Source organism: Herpailurus yagouaroundi, unplaced genomic scaffold (assembly GCF_014898765.1).
Source record: "Herpailurus yagouaroundi ecotype Mexico unplaced genomic scaffold, PumYag 77, whole genome shotgun sequence".
In the NCBI taxonomy this organism is placed as follows: Eukaryota; Metazoa; Chordata; class Mammalia; order Carnivora; family Felidae; genus Herpailurus; species Herpailurus yagouaroundi.
The window spans coordinates 11,627,969-11,647,271 of NW_024412388.1; the positions used below are offsets into that span (position 1 = coordinate 11,627,969).

General features: G+C 37.9%; 1 protein-coding gene across 2 annotated transcripts in view; it reads left to right on the plus strand.

Moving 5' to 3' along the window:
• SPEN (spen family transcriptional repressor) overlaps window positions 1-19,303 on the plus strand; it is a 92,699-nt gene that overhangs the window by 59,344 nt on the left and 14,052 nt on the right. For both annotated transcript variants that reach the window (XM_040462212.1, XM_040462216.1), the window contains 7 exons: window positions 4,911-5,071; window positions 5,724-5,924; window positions 9,544-9,695; window positions 13,102-13,227; window positions 13,551-13,664; window positions 14,706-14,819; window positions 16,349-16,449. In XM_040462212.1, coding sequence (XP_040318146.1) covers window positions 4,911-5,071; window positions 5,724-5,924; window positions 9,544-9,695; window positions 13,102-13,227; window positions 13,551-13,664; window positions 14,706-14,819; window positions 16,349-16,449 — 969 coding nt within the window. The remainder of the gene's footprint in view (window positions 1-4,910; window positions 5,072-5,723; window positions 5,925-9,543; window positions 9,696-13,101; window positions 13,228-13,550; window positions 13,665-14,705; window positions 14,820-16,348; window positions 16,450-19,303) is intronic.

Sequence of the window (19,303 nt, forward strand, 5' to 3'; positions counted from 1 at the left end):
TCTCTCTCTTTCTCTCTCTTTCTCTCTCTCTCTCTCTCTTTCTCTCTCTCTCTTTCTCTCTCTTTCTCTCTCTCTCTTTCTCTCTCTCTCTTTTTCTCTCTCTCTCTCCCAAATTAAAAAAAACAAAACCAACATAAGTAAATATTTATAATAATCAAGTGTTTACAAATACAGGGATACAGATGTTGATGTCTGTCATTAGATGCTACTCTTGTGTATGAGCAAATTTAGCCCTGAGTCATTTTATAAATAGTATACCCAGTGCCTTGACATTTTCAGTGTTAAGAGTCAAGTGTTCACTGTATTTCTGTGTATAAAATGGTTGTAGGAATAGGGATAGTTGATTATTGGACACTCTAATTTGGGGTTAATGAATCCTGGCATTCCAGATTCTGTTCTCTTAATGTTATATCGAGGTTCCTGAGCTACTGCCCTCAGCTAGAGGGCCTTATCCCTTCCCTGGAAGCCTAGGCCCTGTAGACACAGCAAGGAGAGACCTGTGAGATGGGGATTCTAGAGCTGTAGGTGCCACTCCCCACACAGGGGAATGGTTCACTGATGTGGATACCTGCACTGGAGCAGAGCTGGTCCAGCTGGGTGAGGCAGTTGGAGGGAGGCAGCAGGGTTCCAGCAGGGCTCAGGGAGGTGGGCTTCTCCTCAAGCGGTGGCCTCCATGCAAAGGATAGGGCGCCCTGTCACAGGTTCTTACCTGGGCACTAACCAGTATCTTCCATATAGTTGTGTTGGTAGGCCACCTGCTTTCATGTACTCCTAATCATTGCTCGTACAACTGCATTGCCAGCTCAGGTGCCCTTTAACACACCTTTATGTTCATTTCTTTTTATCTGTTTCCTGATAAATTGCCTTTTGTAATTTTTGCATTTTATTTTCCCTTTTATTGGTAAAACATGGTTCCTATAAAGATACTTACCATTAAAAAAAAGAATTGTCAAGTAACTAGTTGTTTGTTGTATTTCTTCATTGTGGAAATTTTTAGATCTACTTCTTAGTTTTCTTAGTAATCTTAGTGAAAAATTCTGCGCACATGTAAGTAATTTAGCCTACTTGTCTTAGGTGTTTAAGAACAGTGTAACTAGATTTCTTTTAAACTGTGGGTTATTTTTTTCCCCAGTTCTACCATTTAGATGTTGAATTGTAATATTAATGTTGAGGGCACCTTGGTGGCTCAGCTGTTGAGCATCCAACTTCATGATCCACAATTTGTGACTTTGAGCTCCACATCAGGCTCACTACTGTCAGCATGGAGCCTGCTTTGGACCCTCTGTCCCCCACTCCTCTCTCTGCCCCTTCCTTGCTCACAGTCTGTCAAAAATAAATAAACATTTAAAAATTTAATATTGATGTTGAAAATGTAATATTCATGTTGAAAATGTAATATTGATGTGGCTTTATGAATTTAAAATTCACTTTCTTAAAACTTAGCTGATAATACCACTACTACTTTAAGACAATTTAGATTGGAATAGATTCTGACTACTTTTGGCTTTCAAGAAAGCTTTGGTGAACGTTGTGATTCTTCAGTTTTGTTTTTTGTTTTTTTAATGTTTATTTATTTATTTATTTTTGAGAGAGTGTGAGTGGGGGAGAGGCTGAGAGAGAGGAAGACAGAGAATCCGAAGCAGGCACCTTGCTGTCAGTGCAGAGCCCAACATGGGCCTCAAACCCACAAACTCTGAGATCATGACCTGAGCTGAAGTCAGATGCTTAACCGACTGAGCCCCCCAGGGCCCTGGTGATTCTTTAGTTTTAGCAAAATTATGAAAATAAGAATTTTCTAAAAATTAAAAACAACACAGCTTTGGGGCATCTGGGTGGCTCAGTTGGTTGAGCATCCGACTTTGGCTCAGGTCATGATCTCACCATTCCCGAGTTCAGGCCCCATGTTGGGCCCCACATCAGGCTCTGTGCTGACAGCTTGGAGCCTGGAGCCTGCTTCAGATTCTGTGTCTCCCTCTCTGTCTCTGTCTCGCCCCCTCTCGTGCTCTGTCTCTCTCTCACTCTCTCAAAAATAAAATAAAACATTAAAAAAAATTTTTTAGGGGCGCCTGGGTGGCGCAGTCGGTTGAGCGTCCGACTTCAGCCAGGTCACGATCTTGCGGTCCGTGAGTTCGAGCCCCGCATCGGGCTCTGGGCTGATGGCTCAGAGCCTGGGGCCTGTTTCCAATTCTGTGTCTCCCTCTCTCTCTGCCCCTCGCCCGTTCATGCTCTGTCTCTCTCTGTCCCAAAAATAAATAAAAAACGTTGAAAAAAAAAATTAAAAAAAAAAAAAGAAATAAAAAAAAATTTTTAAAAATGACACAGGCTTCTGGGCATTTGGGCCTTCTGTCAATTTAGTAGAACTGAAAAATATTTGAGGGTCTAAATTTGTGCCCCCATTTTGATTCATGATCTTAAAATCCATCGTACATTTAACAGACCACACTGGAAATGCACATTGCAGATTAGGTTAGCATATTGAAATGTGAACTCAAAAGTTGAATCATTTTATCATTTTGTAAGGTTTTGTAAAGCTTTAAAAACCTTTCCCTTTTGTAGTTACCACTTCAAATTGGTCAGCAGATGATTCTGCCAGTTAAATTCTACATCTTGTTTCAAAATTAGTGTGGTAGCAGGGAATTCACCAAAATTGCGATGGCATTTATGACAAATCTAATTTCTATCATTATTTTGTACTTTAAAGTCATTGTTCCCATTGGTCACCTTGTTTTCCATTTTTATAACACAGACTTATCTAGAACTTGGTTTTTGTTGCCTCATGATTGTTTCAATGGCAGAAATTCTACTCTTACCCATATTTGTTTACCCACTGTTGCTAAGGAATTTTTGGTGTTTATAATATCAGTAGAATTGTAATTATTTTCCTTAATGGTTTTTTTGTGATTCATTGGAATTAAGTTGATGTCATAACATATTCTATACTGTAATCAAATGGTGGCCTAGTCAGTAATCTTGTATTACTTGGAGTACTTAATACATAAAACAAGCATTTTTTCCCTTCTGTGCTAAAAATAGAAGATTACTTTTATTAACCCTTAATTTGAATGAACATCACTTGGTACTAGTAGCCCTGCTTTTACTGAATGATCTAGGAAAAAAATTATTTTTATAGGGAAAACTGAAGCCTAGTCATGTATAGGAGGCCTGGCTGTGACAATCTGCGGTTCTGTCTTGAGACTTCTATCCCTAGTAGTTCATATTTTATAACTCAGATATGTCCTTTTGGATCTTACTGGCTTTGGTTTATTTCTGTTTCAAACTTACGGGTGCTCTGATAACCTTATCAAGCTTTCATTTTTGCCTTAGCACGTGAGAGCTAAGTAAAAATGTTGTGTATGTTCTTAGTTATAGTACTCTGTTTTCTTACAGCATTTCTTAATTTTTAAAAAAGCAAAGGCAAATTTGCCTTAGTTCCTTGGTTGGATTTACTTATCTGGCTGGTTTAGAGATTGTATTGGCTGTGAGAGCTGCAGTTTTAGCCCAAATGACAAAAACTATCAGGTCTTCCCTCCAGTGTGTTCTAGTTGGATTAACCACCCCCCTCCCACCAGAGTTATTTGCTTAAAAGATAAGGCTTCCACAGTAGGGAGGGGAAGAGTGTGAAGCAAAATTTCAGAAACCTTTAAATAGCAGACCCTGTAAATAGCTTTTTTATTAATATATTTGAGATGTTAGAACAAAACCATGGCAGTCTTTGCTCGTCTGGTGCTAAAAAGAGACTTTCCTATTATTCATACAGATCTCAGACATCATAAATTTGTTTCGGTATCTCTCTCTCTTAATCTGAATGTGGTAATGTTTTCTCCTTGTCTTTCAACTGTCTCCCCCTTTGAGGATTGTATCAAACTGAAGAGTAATAAATTCAGTTTCATTGACTCATTTCTCACATTTCTTACAGAGAAAAGAGCTTAAACCAACAAGACTCAAGTAATTTACGTAGTATTTCATTAGTCCCTCAAATATTTAAAAATTAAAAACCTAGGAAATTATTTTGGATGTTTTTGTTTTCTTCAAAATTAAGATGTCCCTGAGATGGCGGTGGTGGCAGTAGCAGCAGCGGTAGTAGTGACGACGGTAGTAACAGCAGTGCCACTTTGCTTGTTGATTGCTGTCAGAGTAGAAACTCAGTAAATCTGTAGGTTATTTTACTTCATAACCCTGCAAGATAGGTACTTCTATTATTTCCATTTTGCAGATGTGGAAACTAAGGCTTAGCAAGAGGTGAAGTTACTTGTCCAAGGATATGTGCTCTACATCTAAGTCAGGATTTGAATTGCAGTCTCTGAATCCAAAACCCATATATTCACCATGGTTTTAAAAAAGAAAAAAAAAATTTTTTTCATTCTTCCTTCTCCCTTCCTCCCTTCCTCCCTTTTGGAGAGAGCACTATCGGGGGGAGAGGGGTAAAGGGAAAGAGGGCGAGAGAGAGAATCTCAAGCAGGCTCCACATGGAGCCCAACGCAGGGCTTCATCCCACAACCCTGGGATCATGACCTGAGCCCCTGTCCAAGAGTCAGACCCTCAACCACTAGGTGGACTGAGTCACCCAGGCATCCCAATTCACTGTTCTTTTATTACCACCTTTAAGTGAACTGCATTTACAGGCTTAACTTCATTTGGAAAACGTTGTTCACATTTTGCACAGAATACAACATTTGTCTTTTGGGGGACTGTGGTGGTAGAAGATTGTTACTTTTGCTTCCACAGTCTCAGGCCAGTGTTTGTTCTGCCTTCCAAGGGGGGTTGTGAAATAGAGTGTGGAGAGAGGGAGGGTGTCCAGAAATCCCAGACCTAAAATGTAGATTGTTGCTTGTAATTATTGCCACTTGTTGATTTTTCAGAAATTTTATATGTATTCATTTTCTGTTTGTCTTTTTTTTGCCCTTCTGCAGCACTGACTCCAGCAGTAGTTCAAGTGATGACTCTCCAGCCCGATCAGTTCAATCTGCAGCAGTCCCAGCACCCACTTCCCAGTTGCTTTCATCCCTGGAGAAAGATGAGCCGCGTAAAAGTTTTGGAATCAAGGTTCAGAATCTCCCAGTACGCTCTACAGGTAAAGTTTTGGGTTACTGTACTTTCCTCTCTGCTACTGTTGGGGAATATGAGGCTGGGCAACTTAAATTCTGTCTTGTAGTGACAGCAGGCTTTCTTTTTTGTGGTTCATTACTATTTAAATGCCACATAAAGAAAAGCAAGGGATTATCATAACTGTATGTAGTTTCTAGGTTGTTACGTGTATGAAGCTTGCATGTTATTTGTATTTACTATATCACATATATATGTGCATATATACGTTATTGTGCCCATTGTATATACATATACAAAGATTGTGTCGTGAGTGTTATATGAAGAAAACACGTTTAGTTTTTAGTAAATATACTTACTGGATTAAGTATTTTGATATTAGGGGAAATTTGATGTGAATTATAGAAATGCTATTTTCAGTTAATTTTATTATATTGGCCTGGAGTCCTGTGTTATCTGAAATAATTTTGGATATAAAACTATGATAGGAAACCCATTTCAAAATATTAACATTTTAAATGAGGAAAATTATGAATACCATTTTAGTTATTTTATTTAAAAGGTTCATATGCTAACAAAACTTAGGTCAAAAATCAAGCCAGAGATTTTGTAGCTTGTTTTAATTGAATTGTAACTGAACTAGAAAAATAAGCACCTTGTTTTTTTGGGTGGGGATTTAGATACAAGCCTTAAAGATGGCCTTTTCCATGAATTTAAGAAATTTGGAAAGGTGACGTCAGTGCAGATCCATGGAACTTCAGAAGAGAGGTATGGTTTGGTATTCTTTCGGCAGCAAGAGGACCAAGAAAAAGCATTGACTGCATCAAAAGGAAAACTTTTCTTTGGCATGCAGATTGAAGTAACAGCATGGATAGGGCCAGGTAAGAGACAAGGAGGCTAATTTTTAGTAAGATTTATATTTCACCTTATGAAAAGGTCACATCTTACCCTGAATTGGGACACTATTCCAACTTTATTTGTTGACATACTTCCAATGTCTTCTGTTTTAAAGACTGGTTATATTTGTTTTTCAAGTTAATAAAATTATGTTGTTTTGGTTAGGGAGGGTGAAAATTGTTCTGTTTCTTTAAGGGAGAAATGCTGACTTCTAAGAGGCTGAAAGGCACAAGTTGGCCCTTTGTTGAGTCCTGTCTTCCCAAAAGGATTGAATTGAATGAGATAAGGAGATAGTTCTTTGGAGAATGACATCAGAGTTACCCTGAATTAAGAAACAGACGACTTGCTACATTGATCGGAGGGACTAGTTAGACTGCTTTTATTTCTGTTATGCCCAGCACAAATTAGATCTGTTGTCCTAGTTTCCGTGACCTTGAAAGCTTAGTGACAAAGAAAAGCAGGATTAAATCTTAAGAGTGTGACCCATTGAGAGTTTCAAGGGGACATTTTATTAGTTTGAATCTACCTGTAAGACCTGTTGTAAGGCAGGAAGTCTTCTCAGGCATGGCTCGGGTCAGTGTTTATCCTGTTTCAGAACCACCTATAGTGCAGACATTTCACCTTGTCCCAGCCTAATGGTTCAGAATTCACATATTCAAGTTTGGGAACCTTCCAGTTTAAGGCAGCTTGTAAGTAAATTTGTGGAGAAATGTTTAAATTAGGCAGTCACATTATGTAGCTGAGACCAACTTTAAGACTAAGACTTTGAGGGGTGCTGGCTCAGTTGGTAGAATATGTGACTCTTGATCTCAGGGTTGTGCGTTCATGTCCCATATTGGCTGTAGAGCTTTATTTTAAAACAAAACAAAAACACACACCTAAAACTTTGAATGGAATTTTAGGGCAAACATAGCCTATTATCTTACAATATTCATTGTTTTGACAGTTAAGAGGGAAAAAATAGAATTTCCCTGGTAAGATTGTGTAAATGTTATTTGTATGTATTAAAACAGGCACGGGGGCACCTGGGTGGCTCAGTTGGTTAGGCGACTGATCAGTTGGTTAGGCTCAGGGCATGATCTCACAGTTCGTGAGTTCGAGCCCCGTGTCGGGCTCTGTGCTGACAGCTCGGAGCCCAGAGCCTACTTCAGATTCTGTGTCTTCCCCTCTCTCTACCCCTCCCCCGCTCACACTCTGTGTCTGTCTCTCAATAATAAATAAATGTTTAACAAAGAATTTAAAAAAAATAGGCACAGAGTTGCTAGAGGGAAGATTGTAAAACGTGCATAATTTTATGATAAACACAAGAATTCAAAGGGATTATAGGTAATGCCCTCATGTTCCCTCCTCTTCCAAGTTTGAGATGTACTCTCTTAAGTTATACTGAGCTAAGTACAACTCAGGAGTTCTTCTTTAACACATTCAGAACAGGTCACAATTGACCTAAGGAATAATATTTAGAATGTCATATAACGTATTGTAGGAAGTTGTTAGAGCCACATATAATTATTAAGTAGCGGGGATCTAATTCAGGGCCTTTAACAATAGATGGCCCTCAGATCTCCCAAGTCGTGGGGCTGGCTTGTCATTTTCACTGTAAAAAATGCATTTTACCTAATCAGTTAGCACCTGGGCTTTAACCACACCTGCTAGTGAAGATTTTGAGAAGTTTGGTTGGTTGAGGTGTAGGAAAGCTTGAACGTACTTTTTCCAGGTGGGACAGCATGAAACACTTGTCGAATGGGATATTTGAAAACAGTTGAATGCGAGTATAGAGACTTGGTTGGAATTGTTGTTGGATGGTTAAGTCATAAAATGTTTTGTACTGAAATGTATGGAGCTGATTGCTTCCTTAGGTCAGGGACCTCTTGTTAGAAAGATCCAAATCCAAGAAGCCCAACTTTGCATATAGACCCCAGGTGGCTTCTAAGATTGTGCTTTCTTAGTTCTATGCAGATAGATCATTACAATCCCTTAAACATGAAATTGCGAAGATAAAAGTTTTTTTACATTGACATGCAGGCATTAAGACCTGAACTGGTCATGAAGGTTAAATAGATTACATGTGGAAAATACACTTTTTAAAAATCTTTGTTAAACTGAATTTCTGATTTTGAAATTTTTATTGAGCTATTTATTTGGTGGAAATGAAGCCAGTACATACGATTTTAATGGTTGCAAATTATGTTCTATCTTTCTGATTCTGCCTTTTGGAGTATAAACCTTAAGATGTGTCTGAATTATTTTTTCTTTTCTTTTTCATTTTTTCTCCCTTTTTAAATGCAATATTCCTAAATATGTGCCCTCTATTAGTTTCAAGAAGACCTAGTTGATCTTGAAATGAGATCTCCCCTGGGAGATATGATCAAAATACAGTATGGAGACAGGTACAGGAACCCTGGCAGTTTCTGGGTCCACTTGAGTCTCTGAAAGTACATATTCTTTGATGACACCAGTAAGATTAAGCTGAGCTGCCATTAGAGCAGTCAGACTGGAATCGGGAGTGAGGTGTGTTCTGTCTGAATTCACTCAGCAGCTCAGAAGTTGAGCAGCTCAGAAGTTGAATCTTTTCAGTATCAGTGTTGTTGGTGACATCAGTAATGTTTAGTGCCTGTCTCTAAACAGTTTGTTTCAGTCAGTTAATTGTTAACTTTTTTGTGTGGCTTTGTTTTACATTAAAAAAAGAGAACATAATAGGCTGTGTATAGTTATTATCAACAAAACATTGAATATTCTGCGCTGGACTGTGTTTAAAATGGAGCTTTAGAGAAAAGTTGTGCTTGAATTAGACACTAAACCAGGGCTTTAGTCATAAGAAATAGAAACCTTAGGAGTGGCGTGTGGTCTCCCTGTGTGTGTCATTGGGGCCCATGTGGCAGCAGTTTCAGAAGTACTGCTCCAGTCAGTTTGCATACAATTACTCTTCTTGTATCCAAAAATCGCTACATTTAGATGGTTGGGCTCTGTCAATTAACAGAGATGCAAAATGCTAAATATTTTATAAAATGCTGAAAAGCAAATTAAGTAATGAAGCTGGCCTGTTTTCAGTTGAGTTTTACGTGTGTTTCAGATTGTAGTTTTATACTTTCCATTGAGAGCCTGCTGCAGAATTTTTGGAACCTAAGATTAGGCTTAAGTAATTGCTGTTTTTGCTGGGGTTTAAAATCTATTTCTGTGTTAGTGATTATTTTTAAAACAAATGAACTTAGCGGACTGAAATTCAGTCCACTTTTCTGTTTTGAAGATCAAAGAAAGTGTTACTTACCCCTAAGTTTTTTTGACAAGTTTCTTTAGCCTTTGGAGTTAAGCAAAAGGCAGCTATTTCTGAAGCTGTATATACCTTTTCCAGATTGTATGAGTATTCACACCCAATATTTCAGAGATTTAGCTTCTTAAGTGTAGATTTTCCTGTGATATCTAAATATACATTGAAACATTCTTCTGTTTTGGGGTGCCTGGCTGGCTTAGTCTGTAGGGCATGTGACTTTTGATCTTGGTGTTGTGAGTTTGAACCCTACATTGGGTATAGAGATTACCTAAAAAAGAAAAAGAAAAAAAAAAAACCCTCTTCTCTTTTTACTCTGCCCCCATCCCACTTAACAGAAACGGAAAGTGAAAATGAATTTCGTCCTTTGGATGAAAGGATAGATGAATTTCACCCCAAAGCAACAAGAACCCTCTTTATTGGCAACCTTGAAAAAACCACTACTTATCATGACCTTCGCAACATCTTCCAGCGCTTCGGAGAAATTGTGGTATGTTGTTTTTTTACAGTAAAAAGTTTTAGATCTTTGTCATAAAACATAAAGCATAGTACAAGATTATATTTGGAAAGATGATATTTAGATGGTGTAACAAATACTTTTCTCATTTGCCCTGTGTTTTTAACTCCTGCTAAAAGATGGTCTGGCAAAACTCCTTGGGGGACTGTTTTATGTGTGTATATAAAACTATATAATAGGTATTTGTCTTTGTTTTATTTATATATGTGTATTTTTCTATCCATTTTTCTTATTTGTCCATCGAGTACTGTTTAAAGCCATATCTAGTCCTGTGGGTGGGAAGGAAAATAAAAGATGTCTGTAAGAAAGAAGCAGCAACTTAGTATAGGAGTCTTGTGTTACCACAATTCACGTCAGAAGTACCTTGGGGATTTACTGGAATGTGGATGTCATGCTGGAAGCTCAGTTCTGTTTTGAAATTTTAATTAGAATCACTTTTTATATTTTGCAAGTCATTATTAAATTTAGGAATTCAAAGGGTTTTTCTGTTCCTCGTGACTCAAAACTTGAGTCACTTTATAGTGAAAATAGTTTGGTTACAGCTTTGTACCCTTGGGATATATATACTATTTTGTTTTGTGTTTGAAAAAAATAGGGAAATTACTTCTGTCTTTCCTAGACTTTGTATTAGTAACAGCAAGAAAATTGTTGTGTATATTTGGACTTTAGAGAGTAAAAAAACGTGCTGGGTAAGAACAGTTACTGTTAACCTTTCAGGTGTGTGTGTGTATGTATCTGTCCGTCTATTCATCCTTATTTATACACTAAGGTTGAAAGTAAAAATTCTTACTTTTTTTAAATGATACAATCTAGTGAATAAAATATTTGTGCTTGTAGTTGACCTAAACCTCAAAGGGACTAGGAGCAAGAGATAGAAATGGTTGGTACAAAGTAAGAAAAAACAAGCTATATATTTAGAGAAACAGCAAAACATTCATTTTCCTTTCTTGAATTTCAATTATTTTAAGTTCTTTTATCACACACCCTAATTCCAGCCGTACTGCCTACTTAGATGAGTTCACTTACCTACCTGGGCTCCAGCCTTTTCTGTGACAGAAAAGTTTTATTTATTTTGCTGCTTAGCATTTATGAGTCTATGAGTTGATAAAACTTTCAGATATACTTTTATTTGAATGTGGCTGCTACTTTGAATTTTGGAGGAGTGTAAGAAATTGTATTTGTGTACATAAATACATTTTCATCAGCAGGGTTGCTACAAATGGAGTGATTATAGTGTTTAAGATCCATGCTTAATAAGTGGCCATGTCCTATTCTGTTTGAAAACCATTATTCCATGTTTGCAATTGCTCATGAGGGTAACTATTTTAATGACACACAAACTTAGGGGAAATGGTCTGCTGCTTATTGATAGATTATGCTGTAGCTAGAAGAACCCTTGTAGTGAGCCTACCCACCAATATTCTTTGGAGACCATTTCTCTTACATGGAGTTATTCTGGATTGTTGCGTTCTACATTTTGGTGAAACTCAGCTCCTATTTACCATTACTTAGAACTGTTTTGAGTATAGGGGTGCCTGGGTGGTTTATGCCATTGAGCGTCCGACACTGAATCTCAGCTCAGGTCTTGATCTCAGGGTTGTGAGCTCAAGCCCTGCATTGGGCTTCTCGCTGGGGGTGAAGCCTATTTAAAAGAAAAAAAAAAAAAAAACTATTTTAAGTATAAACTACTGCTTTTTTTTTTTTTTTTTAATTTTTTTTTTCAACGTTTATTTATTTTTGGGACAGAGAGAGACAGAGCATGAACGGGGGGAGGGGCAGAGAGAGAGGGAGACACAGAATCGGAAACAGGCTCCAGGCTCTGAGCCATCAGCCCAGAGCCCGACGCGGGGCTCGAACTCCCAGACCACGAGATCGTGACCTGGCTGAAGTGGGACGCTTAACCGACTGCGCCACCCAGGCGCCCAAACTACTGCTTTTTTTAAGAAGCAGTTCCTCAAACTGCTCTTCAAATGCATTATTCATTTTGCTCTGTTTCAGCTTTTGATTATTGGCTTATGACCCTTAAAAAGGCTTAAATATTGTGATTTACAGAATACTTTAGATAATCACCATATGGGTCATTATTGTTTAAGTGTAAGTTTTGCAATCCACGTATCTGGTTTCTCTGGACCATTTTCATGTGTAAGCCAGCTTTTTTACACCACCTTGTCTAAGTAGTGAAGTAGGCAGGACCAGAGTGTCATGCATGAGTACAGGTTTCAGTCTTTCTAAAGAATTGGAGTTAAGGGCGCCTGGCTGGCTCAGTTGAAAGAGCACATGACTTTTGACCTCAGGGTCCTGAGTTCGAGACCCACGTTGGGTGTGGAGATTACTTAATAAATAAACTTAAAAAAAAAATAAAGAGATGGGGCTTTGCCTTTTATAGACTGTTTCTTTAATCAAGGGATGGTGTTCTGATACATCTTCACAAGGTAGTTCAGGTATTTATATATTTATTCATTCTGGATATGAGAGAGTATTACTATATATATCAGTCACCAGGCTTGGTTCAGTTAGATACACTGATACATTGAATGAGTCTTCTAATTTAGGATTGCATATTTTAAAAATTTAGGATCACTTTTTTGAAAACTTGATTTCTTTCTCATTCTTCTTCTTCTCAGATATTGTATTTTAAATGGCCAGCCAGCCACTAATAAAGGTTTTTAGATTATTGCAGAAGCGAATTACAGTTTACCCTTGAACAGCATGGGTTTTAACTGCATGGATCTGCTTGTATGTGAACTTTTCTTCTTATGATTTTCTTAATAACATTCTCTTTCTTCCAGCTTACTTTAAGGATATAGTATAATAACTTTTACAGAATATGTGTTAATTAACCATGTTATCAGCAAGGCTTCTGGTCAGCAGTAGGGTATCAGTGGTTAAGTTTGGTGGGAGTCAAAAGTTATATGTGGATTTTCAACTGCCTTGGAGGTGGGTGCCTTAACTAACTCCCTTGCCCCCAGCCCCCTGTTGTTCAAGGGTCAACTGTATTTCTTAGGTTTTTATTAAATAGGCTGCCTTTATTAATCTCTGTACTGTTCCAATTTTAGTATATGTGCTGCTGAATCAAGCACAGCCTTTTTCTTCATAAATTTGTCTTAACACAGGTATTGTGAATTTTAAACTTTGAGTTTGCACTTTCTCTTCTGCAAAGAATTTCACAGAGGAAGGATTTCATGGTTGTGACTACAAATGCTGTGTTGTGTAGTCTTTCAGGCTATTTACAGTTGTATTACAATGTATGGTTTTAACTAAGAAAATGATTTTGGGGAATATGACTGTTTTGAGAAATATGCACTTTGTTTGGGCTTAGTTTATTCTGATTTATTTTCCTGTTGGCCTGTCACTAATTGGTACTAATTGGCTTTTTCAGGATATTGATATTAAGAAAGTAAATGGAGTTCCTCAGTACGCATTCTTGCAGTACTGTGATATTGCCAGCGTTTGTAAGGCTATTAAGAAGATGGATGGAGAGTACCTTGGAAATAATCGCCTCAAGGTAAAGGACTTTGCATAAGTTATTACACCGTTATGATTTGGAGTGTTTGTGTGTGTGTCTGTCTCATTATTTCAAATTGCAGTACAGTTAGATAACAGTAAAGGTGATATAATTCCCTGCACCCTCATCCTCTTGTACTGTAAGCTGAATTAGTACTTAGCCTGGCAGGATCACTCTTGTGTGCATTTCTGTTTGATTTTAACCAGATGTTTCTCCCTTGGGATGATGGTTGATAAGATTCCTACAGAAGACAGATTTTTTCAGAATTCTGTAGTTGAATAATTGGTGACTTTACTAATAGAAATTTCACCTCTCCTATTCAGCTGGGTTTTGGAAAGAGCATGCCTACAAACTGCGTGTGGTTAGACGGGCTTTCTTCAAATGTGTCGGATCAGTATTTAACACGCCATTTCTGCCGATATGGTCCTGTGGTAAAGGTAGGTGGGAGGTTTTGGTGTTGATGTCAGGTTACTTCTGACTCCCTGTTCTTGGAATTCCGTCCTGTCAGCCCCAGTTCTTAATGTTGACATTTTCTTTTCTTTAAAAATTACTAGTAATTTGTTGTAGAAGGGCTTTTGCATCTATTAGCTTACGATGTGAGGAAGTATTTTGAAAAACTACTTTGAACTAGCCATGATGATTAATTTTGAAACTAATTTGCATGATACTGTTAAATAGAAGGTTTTTTAGAGGTTTTTATTTTATCTCACATGAAAATTAGTCTAATTATCTAATTATTTACAATCACACAAATATGTCATTAGACTTTATTTTTTAAAAAAGAAGAGGACTTTAAAGGGACGATCATACAGTGTTCATCTAGTCAAAGTTTGTAAGGTAGCATACCCACAAGCAACAGGAAAAGGGTCTGTGGGCCCCATTCCATTATGTGAAAGTAGAGTTTGAACTCCCTTCTTGAGAGCAGAGTTACACTGTGGTGGGCGTGGTGTATAATTTCAGCATTTCTTTAAATGTAGCTTTTGTTGTTTGGACAAATACACATCATAAAGACTGCTAGTATAAATGGAAAAATCCAGTAGCTTTAAGTTAATAATGCTTGTTTTAACCAAAATCCACTGAAATTTATTGTTGATTCAGTGTTCTACATTTTTTTCTCTTTCAGGGGTGTTGATTTTTTTTTTTTTTTTTTTTTGAGCCCAAACTACAAGAATGCCTACTTAAGTACACAGTACAGAACTTAGTCAACATGCAAAATAAAGAAAGACAAAATAAAGGCATAATGTACCTCAAGGCACAGTAGCCGCAATTGTAAACAGTCCCTACACGTTTTATTATCTTCACTGGGAAAAGCCCTGACATTTTTTTCTAGAATTAGAGAAAATGTTTGTTTGTTTTGTTTTTGTTTTTTTTGTGTTTTTTTTTTTTTGGCAGTGTCCTTGTGACCTAAGATTTTCTTGGGACTGACAATGAGTCTAGTGGATGAGGCTCTTATTTGATTTTTGTTTTGTTTTTTACAGGTGGTGTTTGACCGCTTAAAAGGCATGGCCCTGGTCCTCTACAATGAAATTGAATATGCGCAAGCAGCTGTAAAAGAGACCAAGGGGAGGAAAATCGGTGGGAATAAAATTAAGGTGTGCAGAATGACTAAACAGAAGTAAAACAAATCGCATTGAGACCCCACCCTCTTAATAACTGGCATTTTGTGGGCGGCCAGCAAGGGATGTGGTTTACAGCAAGTGTGCCGTATGTCCCGTTCTTAAGGGGAACGTTACTATTTTTACATTTGGCTGCTTGAGGGCACAGGGTCATTAACCACAGAACCTTCCCTAAAAATTGTGTCGTTCAAGGAAATGTGCCTCTCCACATCCCAGGTACCCAATGCTTACATGTAGACTCTTGGAGCAGGCTGGCCCGCATTCCCCTGTGGGTGTATGCATCCCAGGAACTTGAAGTGTCAGTCATTCCAGTTTCCGGAATGATCCTCTCTTCCTCTTTCCTCCTCTTCTAGAGAGTGGGTAACCACTGAACATACAGTCTTTTGTCTGGTGTTTTTGTTTAAAAAACTTTGGTTCAGGAGAACTTGAAGAAATGTATGCACTTAATACCTATGGTGGTTCGATTGAAATAAGATATTAATAGATACCAGGTATCATAGTCTTTTAATAATGACTCTGAGGCCCAGCTGTGAGTGAAGTTTAAATGTTTTATATTTTCTAACTGATTCCAGCAAATATACATATAGATTGCTGGATTTCATTGATCTGATTACTTGGCAACCTAGCATCCTGATAGGTATCGTTTCAGTTTTCCATTTTGCCTTTTCCACTCCTTCAGTATTAGACTCTGGAACTTTAAAAAAAAATTTTTTTTTCAATTTAATTTTTGAGAGAGGAAGAGAGAGAATGTGTGAGTGAGGAAGGGGTAAAGAGGGAGAGAGGGAGAGAAAGAGAGAATCCCAAGCAGGCACTGTCAGCATCAGAGCCCAGTGTGGGGCTCGAACCCACGGTGAGATCATGACCTGAACTGAAATCAGGAGTCTGATGCTTAACCATCTGAGCCACCTAGGTGCCCCTGGGTTCTAGAACTTTTTAAATTTTTTTTTTTTTCAACGTTTTTATTTTATTTTTGGGACAGAGAGAGACAGAGCATGAATGGGGGAGGGGCAGAGAGAGAGGGAGACACAGAATCGGAAACAGGCTCCAGGCTCCGAGCCATCAGCCCAGAGCCTGACGCGGGGCTCGAACTCACAGACCGCGAGATCGTGATCTGGCTGAAGTCGGACGCCTAACCAACTGCGCCACCCAGGCGCCCCTAGAACTTTTAATTATACTTCTTTATTGGGGCACCTGGCTGGATCAGGTGGTAGAACATAAGACTCTTAATTTCAGGGTCATGAGTTCAAGCCTTACAGTAGGCATAGAGTTTACATTAAAAAATAATAAAGTAGACCTCGTTGTCAAGATTTGTATTGAATTTGAAAGAGATTTCGAGTTAACAAAATACAGTTCCAGTTAGGACTGTTTAACTTAGTTGAGATAGATTGCTCTTACTTGAAGTTTATCTAGAGGGTTGTGTTGGGAAGGATTTTCAAATCCAATAACACTTTCCATTTTAAAAATCTGAAACTTGAATCAAACACCAGCTATTCTTTGTTTTTAAGGTGGATTTTGCAAATCGGGAAAGCCAGCTGGCATTTTATCACTGTATGGAAAAGTCTGGTCAAGATATCAGAGACTTTTATGAAATGTTAGCAGAAAGAAGGTATGTATTTTTTTCCCCCAAGCAATAAGGTATGTATTTTAAACCTATCAGCAGAACTTGAATTTTAAAATTTCAAATACATAAAATTTATATAGAATTAAATTTTATTTTTCACTCCTTATTTCTAAATTCATCCCCCCAAAACTCCTTTCCTTTTATCCACCCATACAGAAACACAGGTTTATTTTTATGAATTCAGTTTTCATGTGGCTCAGGGGATTTAGGGCAACCTAAATACATTTCTCACTGAAAGCCCTGTAATTTGAAAGAGTTACTATTTTGCTAAATTATAACTTTATGTACAAATATCCTGCCTTACAGTTTTAAATTAAATATGATAACATGTTAAAGGGCGTTACAAACTATTAAGTGCCCTGTATATTTATTTAGTAATGACAACATCCAGATTATCACCATGCATGTGCCCGTACAATTAAAAAAAAATTTTTTTTAAAGATTACCAAGAACTTTGTTTTGAATTCAAATCTTTTAAATAATAATTTGTGAATCAGCCAAAGCATATATAAATTGGTAACTTTAGCAACATAAAAAGTAAACCTTATTTCCTGTTGTTGATTTTTTTCAGTCATGGTTCTGTAGTACAGTATTTGATATTTTTTTCTGCTATTTGTAGGAAACATTGCAGTTCAGAATCATTTAAGTTCTCACAGTTTGAACCAGGCTGTCTCTGTTAGCGTACAACTGCCCCCAAACTGATGATTGATTCTTTTTTCGACTGGATATGTTAAAAACATCGTAACATAGTGTCACCAAGTGCTTCAATAGCTGATCATATTTGAAAATGGAAACTATCAGGGTGTGTTGCGGGAGGGGTGGGGGCGGTGCTCAGTCAGTTGAGTGTCTGACTCTTGATTTTGGCTCAGGTCATAATTGAGGTCGTGGGATCAAGCCCCATGTTGGGCGCTGTGCTGATCAGTGGCGCCTGCTTGGGATCCTCTCTCCCCCTTTGCCCCTTCCTTGCGCATGTGTGCTCTCTCAAAAAACTAAAAAGAAAATGGAAACTATTATCCACGTGGTCAGGCTGTTTGTCCAAACATGTCTCTGTGATTAAGTGTCCTGGAATGTTACCACTGGATCTCCACCCCTGTACGTATGCATTAAACAAAAGGCTGCGTGTGAAAAATGCCTTTAGACACTCTAGTTCAAGTATAAAAGGGGTTCTGCAAGTATGAGTCAGATCCTGATTGTGCTGCCAGAAACCTGTTGAATACATTGATTCCCTTTTTACTGCATGTTTTTGCCACTTTGTTTTTAAGTTACAGAAGAAGGTATATAGTTCTTGAGTCCTTTCCTTGTGGAATATTGAACAACGTTCAGTGAATGCCGGGAAAGTTTTTTATTTTTATTTTTTTTAAAGATTTTATTTTTAAGTAATCTCTATACCCAAAATGTGAGCTCAGACTTACAACCTCCAGATCAAGTGTCGCACGCTCTACCAACCAAGCCAGCCAGGCAGCCGTGAGGAGGTTTTGTTTTGTTTTGTTTTGTTTTGTTTTAATGAAAAATGTACCCCACAGCCAAATTCCCAAAAGCCTGAACTTCTATAAAGATTTGATGGTTTTTCACTTAGTAGACTGGAGTCCACAGCCCTCTAGCCAGAATGTCGGTTTCGATATAAGGTTTTTCTGTTGTGTGTGTGTGTGTGTGTGTGTGTGTGTGTGTGTGTGTGTGTGTGTAAGAGAGAGAGAGAGAACGCGCACACACGTGAGAGCATACATGTGCATATGCATGAGAATATATGTGTCTGTGGAGAGAGAAAAAAGGTCTCCACCCTGGCTCCCCAAGTAGCAGTTCAAAGTCATTTTTAACATTTTTAGTACTTACAGGAATTCTTACCCATATGCCAGTACGAAGTGTGTTGGTGGTCTGGTGGCACCTAAGACAAAACATCCATTAAAATCCTCTATGCATACATTAAATATTTTTCAAAGAATAGTGTCTTGTGAGGGTTGGATAATGCTGTGTGGGTGTTAATTTTTGTATATTACCACTTTTAAATTCACTCATTTTACTGACGTTCTGGCTCTGGCTTTGTTCTTTGGTTTTTACCCGTGGCTATTTATCCCTTTTGAATGGAATTTATCTCCTAAAGTAGGAAGCAGAAGGGTGTGACCCAGTTTTGCCCCATTTTTTTTTAGATGGCAGTGCTTATGGAGTGCACTCTTTGCAGTAGAACTTGAGGATATCTGCCCTTCATATAGAGTGGAAGGAAGCCATCCCACTGAATGCGTAATAAATGAATGAATGAAAAAATGGTTTACCTCTAATGGTAGTTTCCCTCAGGAATGCAAACAGTGACCGATTTGCATAGGGTTCTGCAGTTTAAAAGTAACATTTCATTTATTCCTTCTTATCTTGTGTTACTTTTAGTGGAACCGAAGATCAGATCGCCTTGCTGATAAGGTCACAGGCTAAGACTTTAGTCTGGAGATAAACCCAGTGCTCCTTCCTGCTGGTGCATGGAGCTTTATACTTTACCAAAATGATTCTCAAGATAAATTTACAAGAGCCTATTATGCTTTAAATGAATTTCCCACCTACTTAGGGGAATTGGGATATTGTGCAGTCATGTGAACAGAGTTCTCAAAACCTGGCTTTTCCAGGTTCCTGAACACCCTTTTGTCCAAGGTTCAGTGTTGAGTTGTACTGTCTCTTACTTGAGTTCTTTGAGGACAGGAACACTCATTTCTTTTGGTAGTCATAAGGCCCAGCAAAATATGTGCAAAATCAGTATTTATTAAACTGAACAGTGCTCCAGCGCTAACATTTACACATATACCTTCGGCTTCTGTAAATATTTTCATATTTTTGGGTATAGTTGTATAGTTGATTA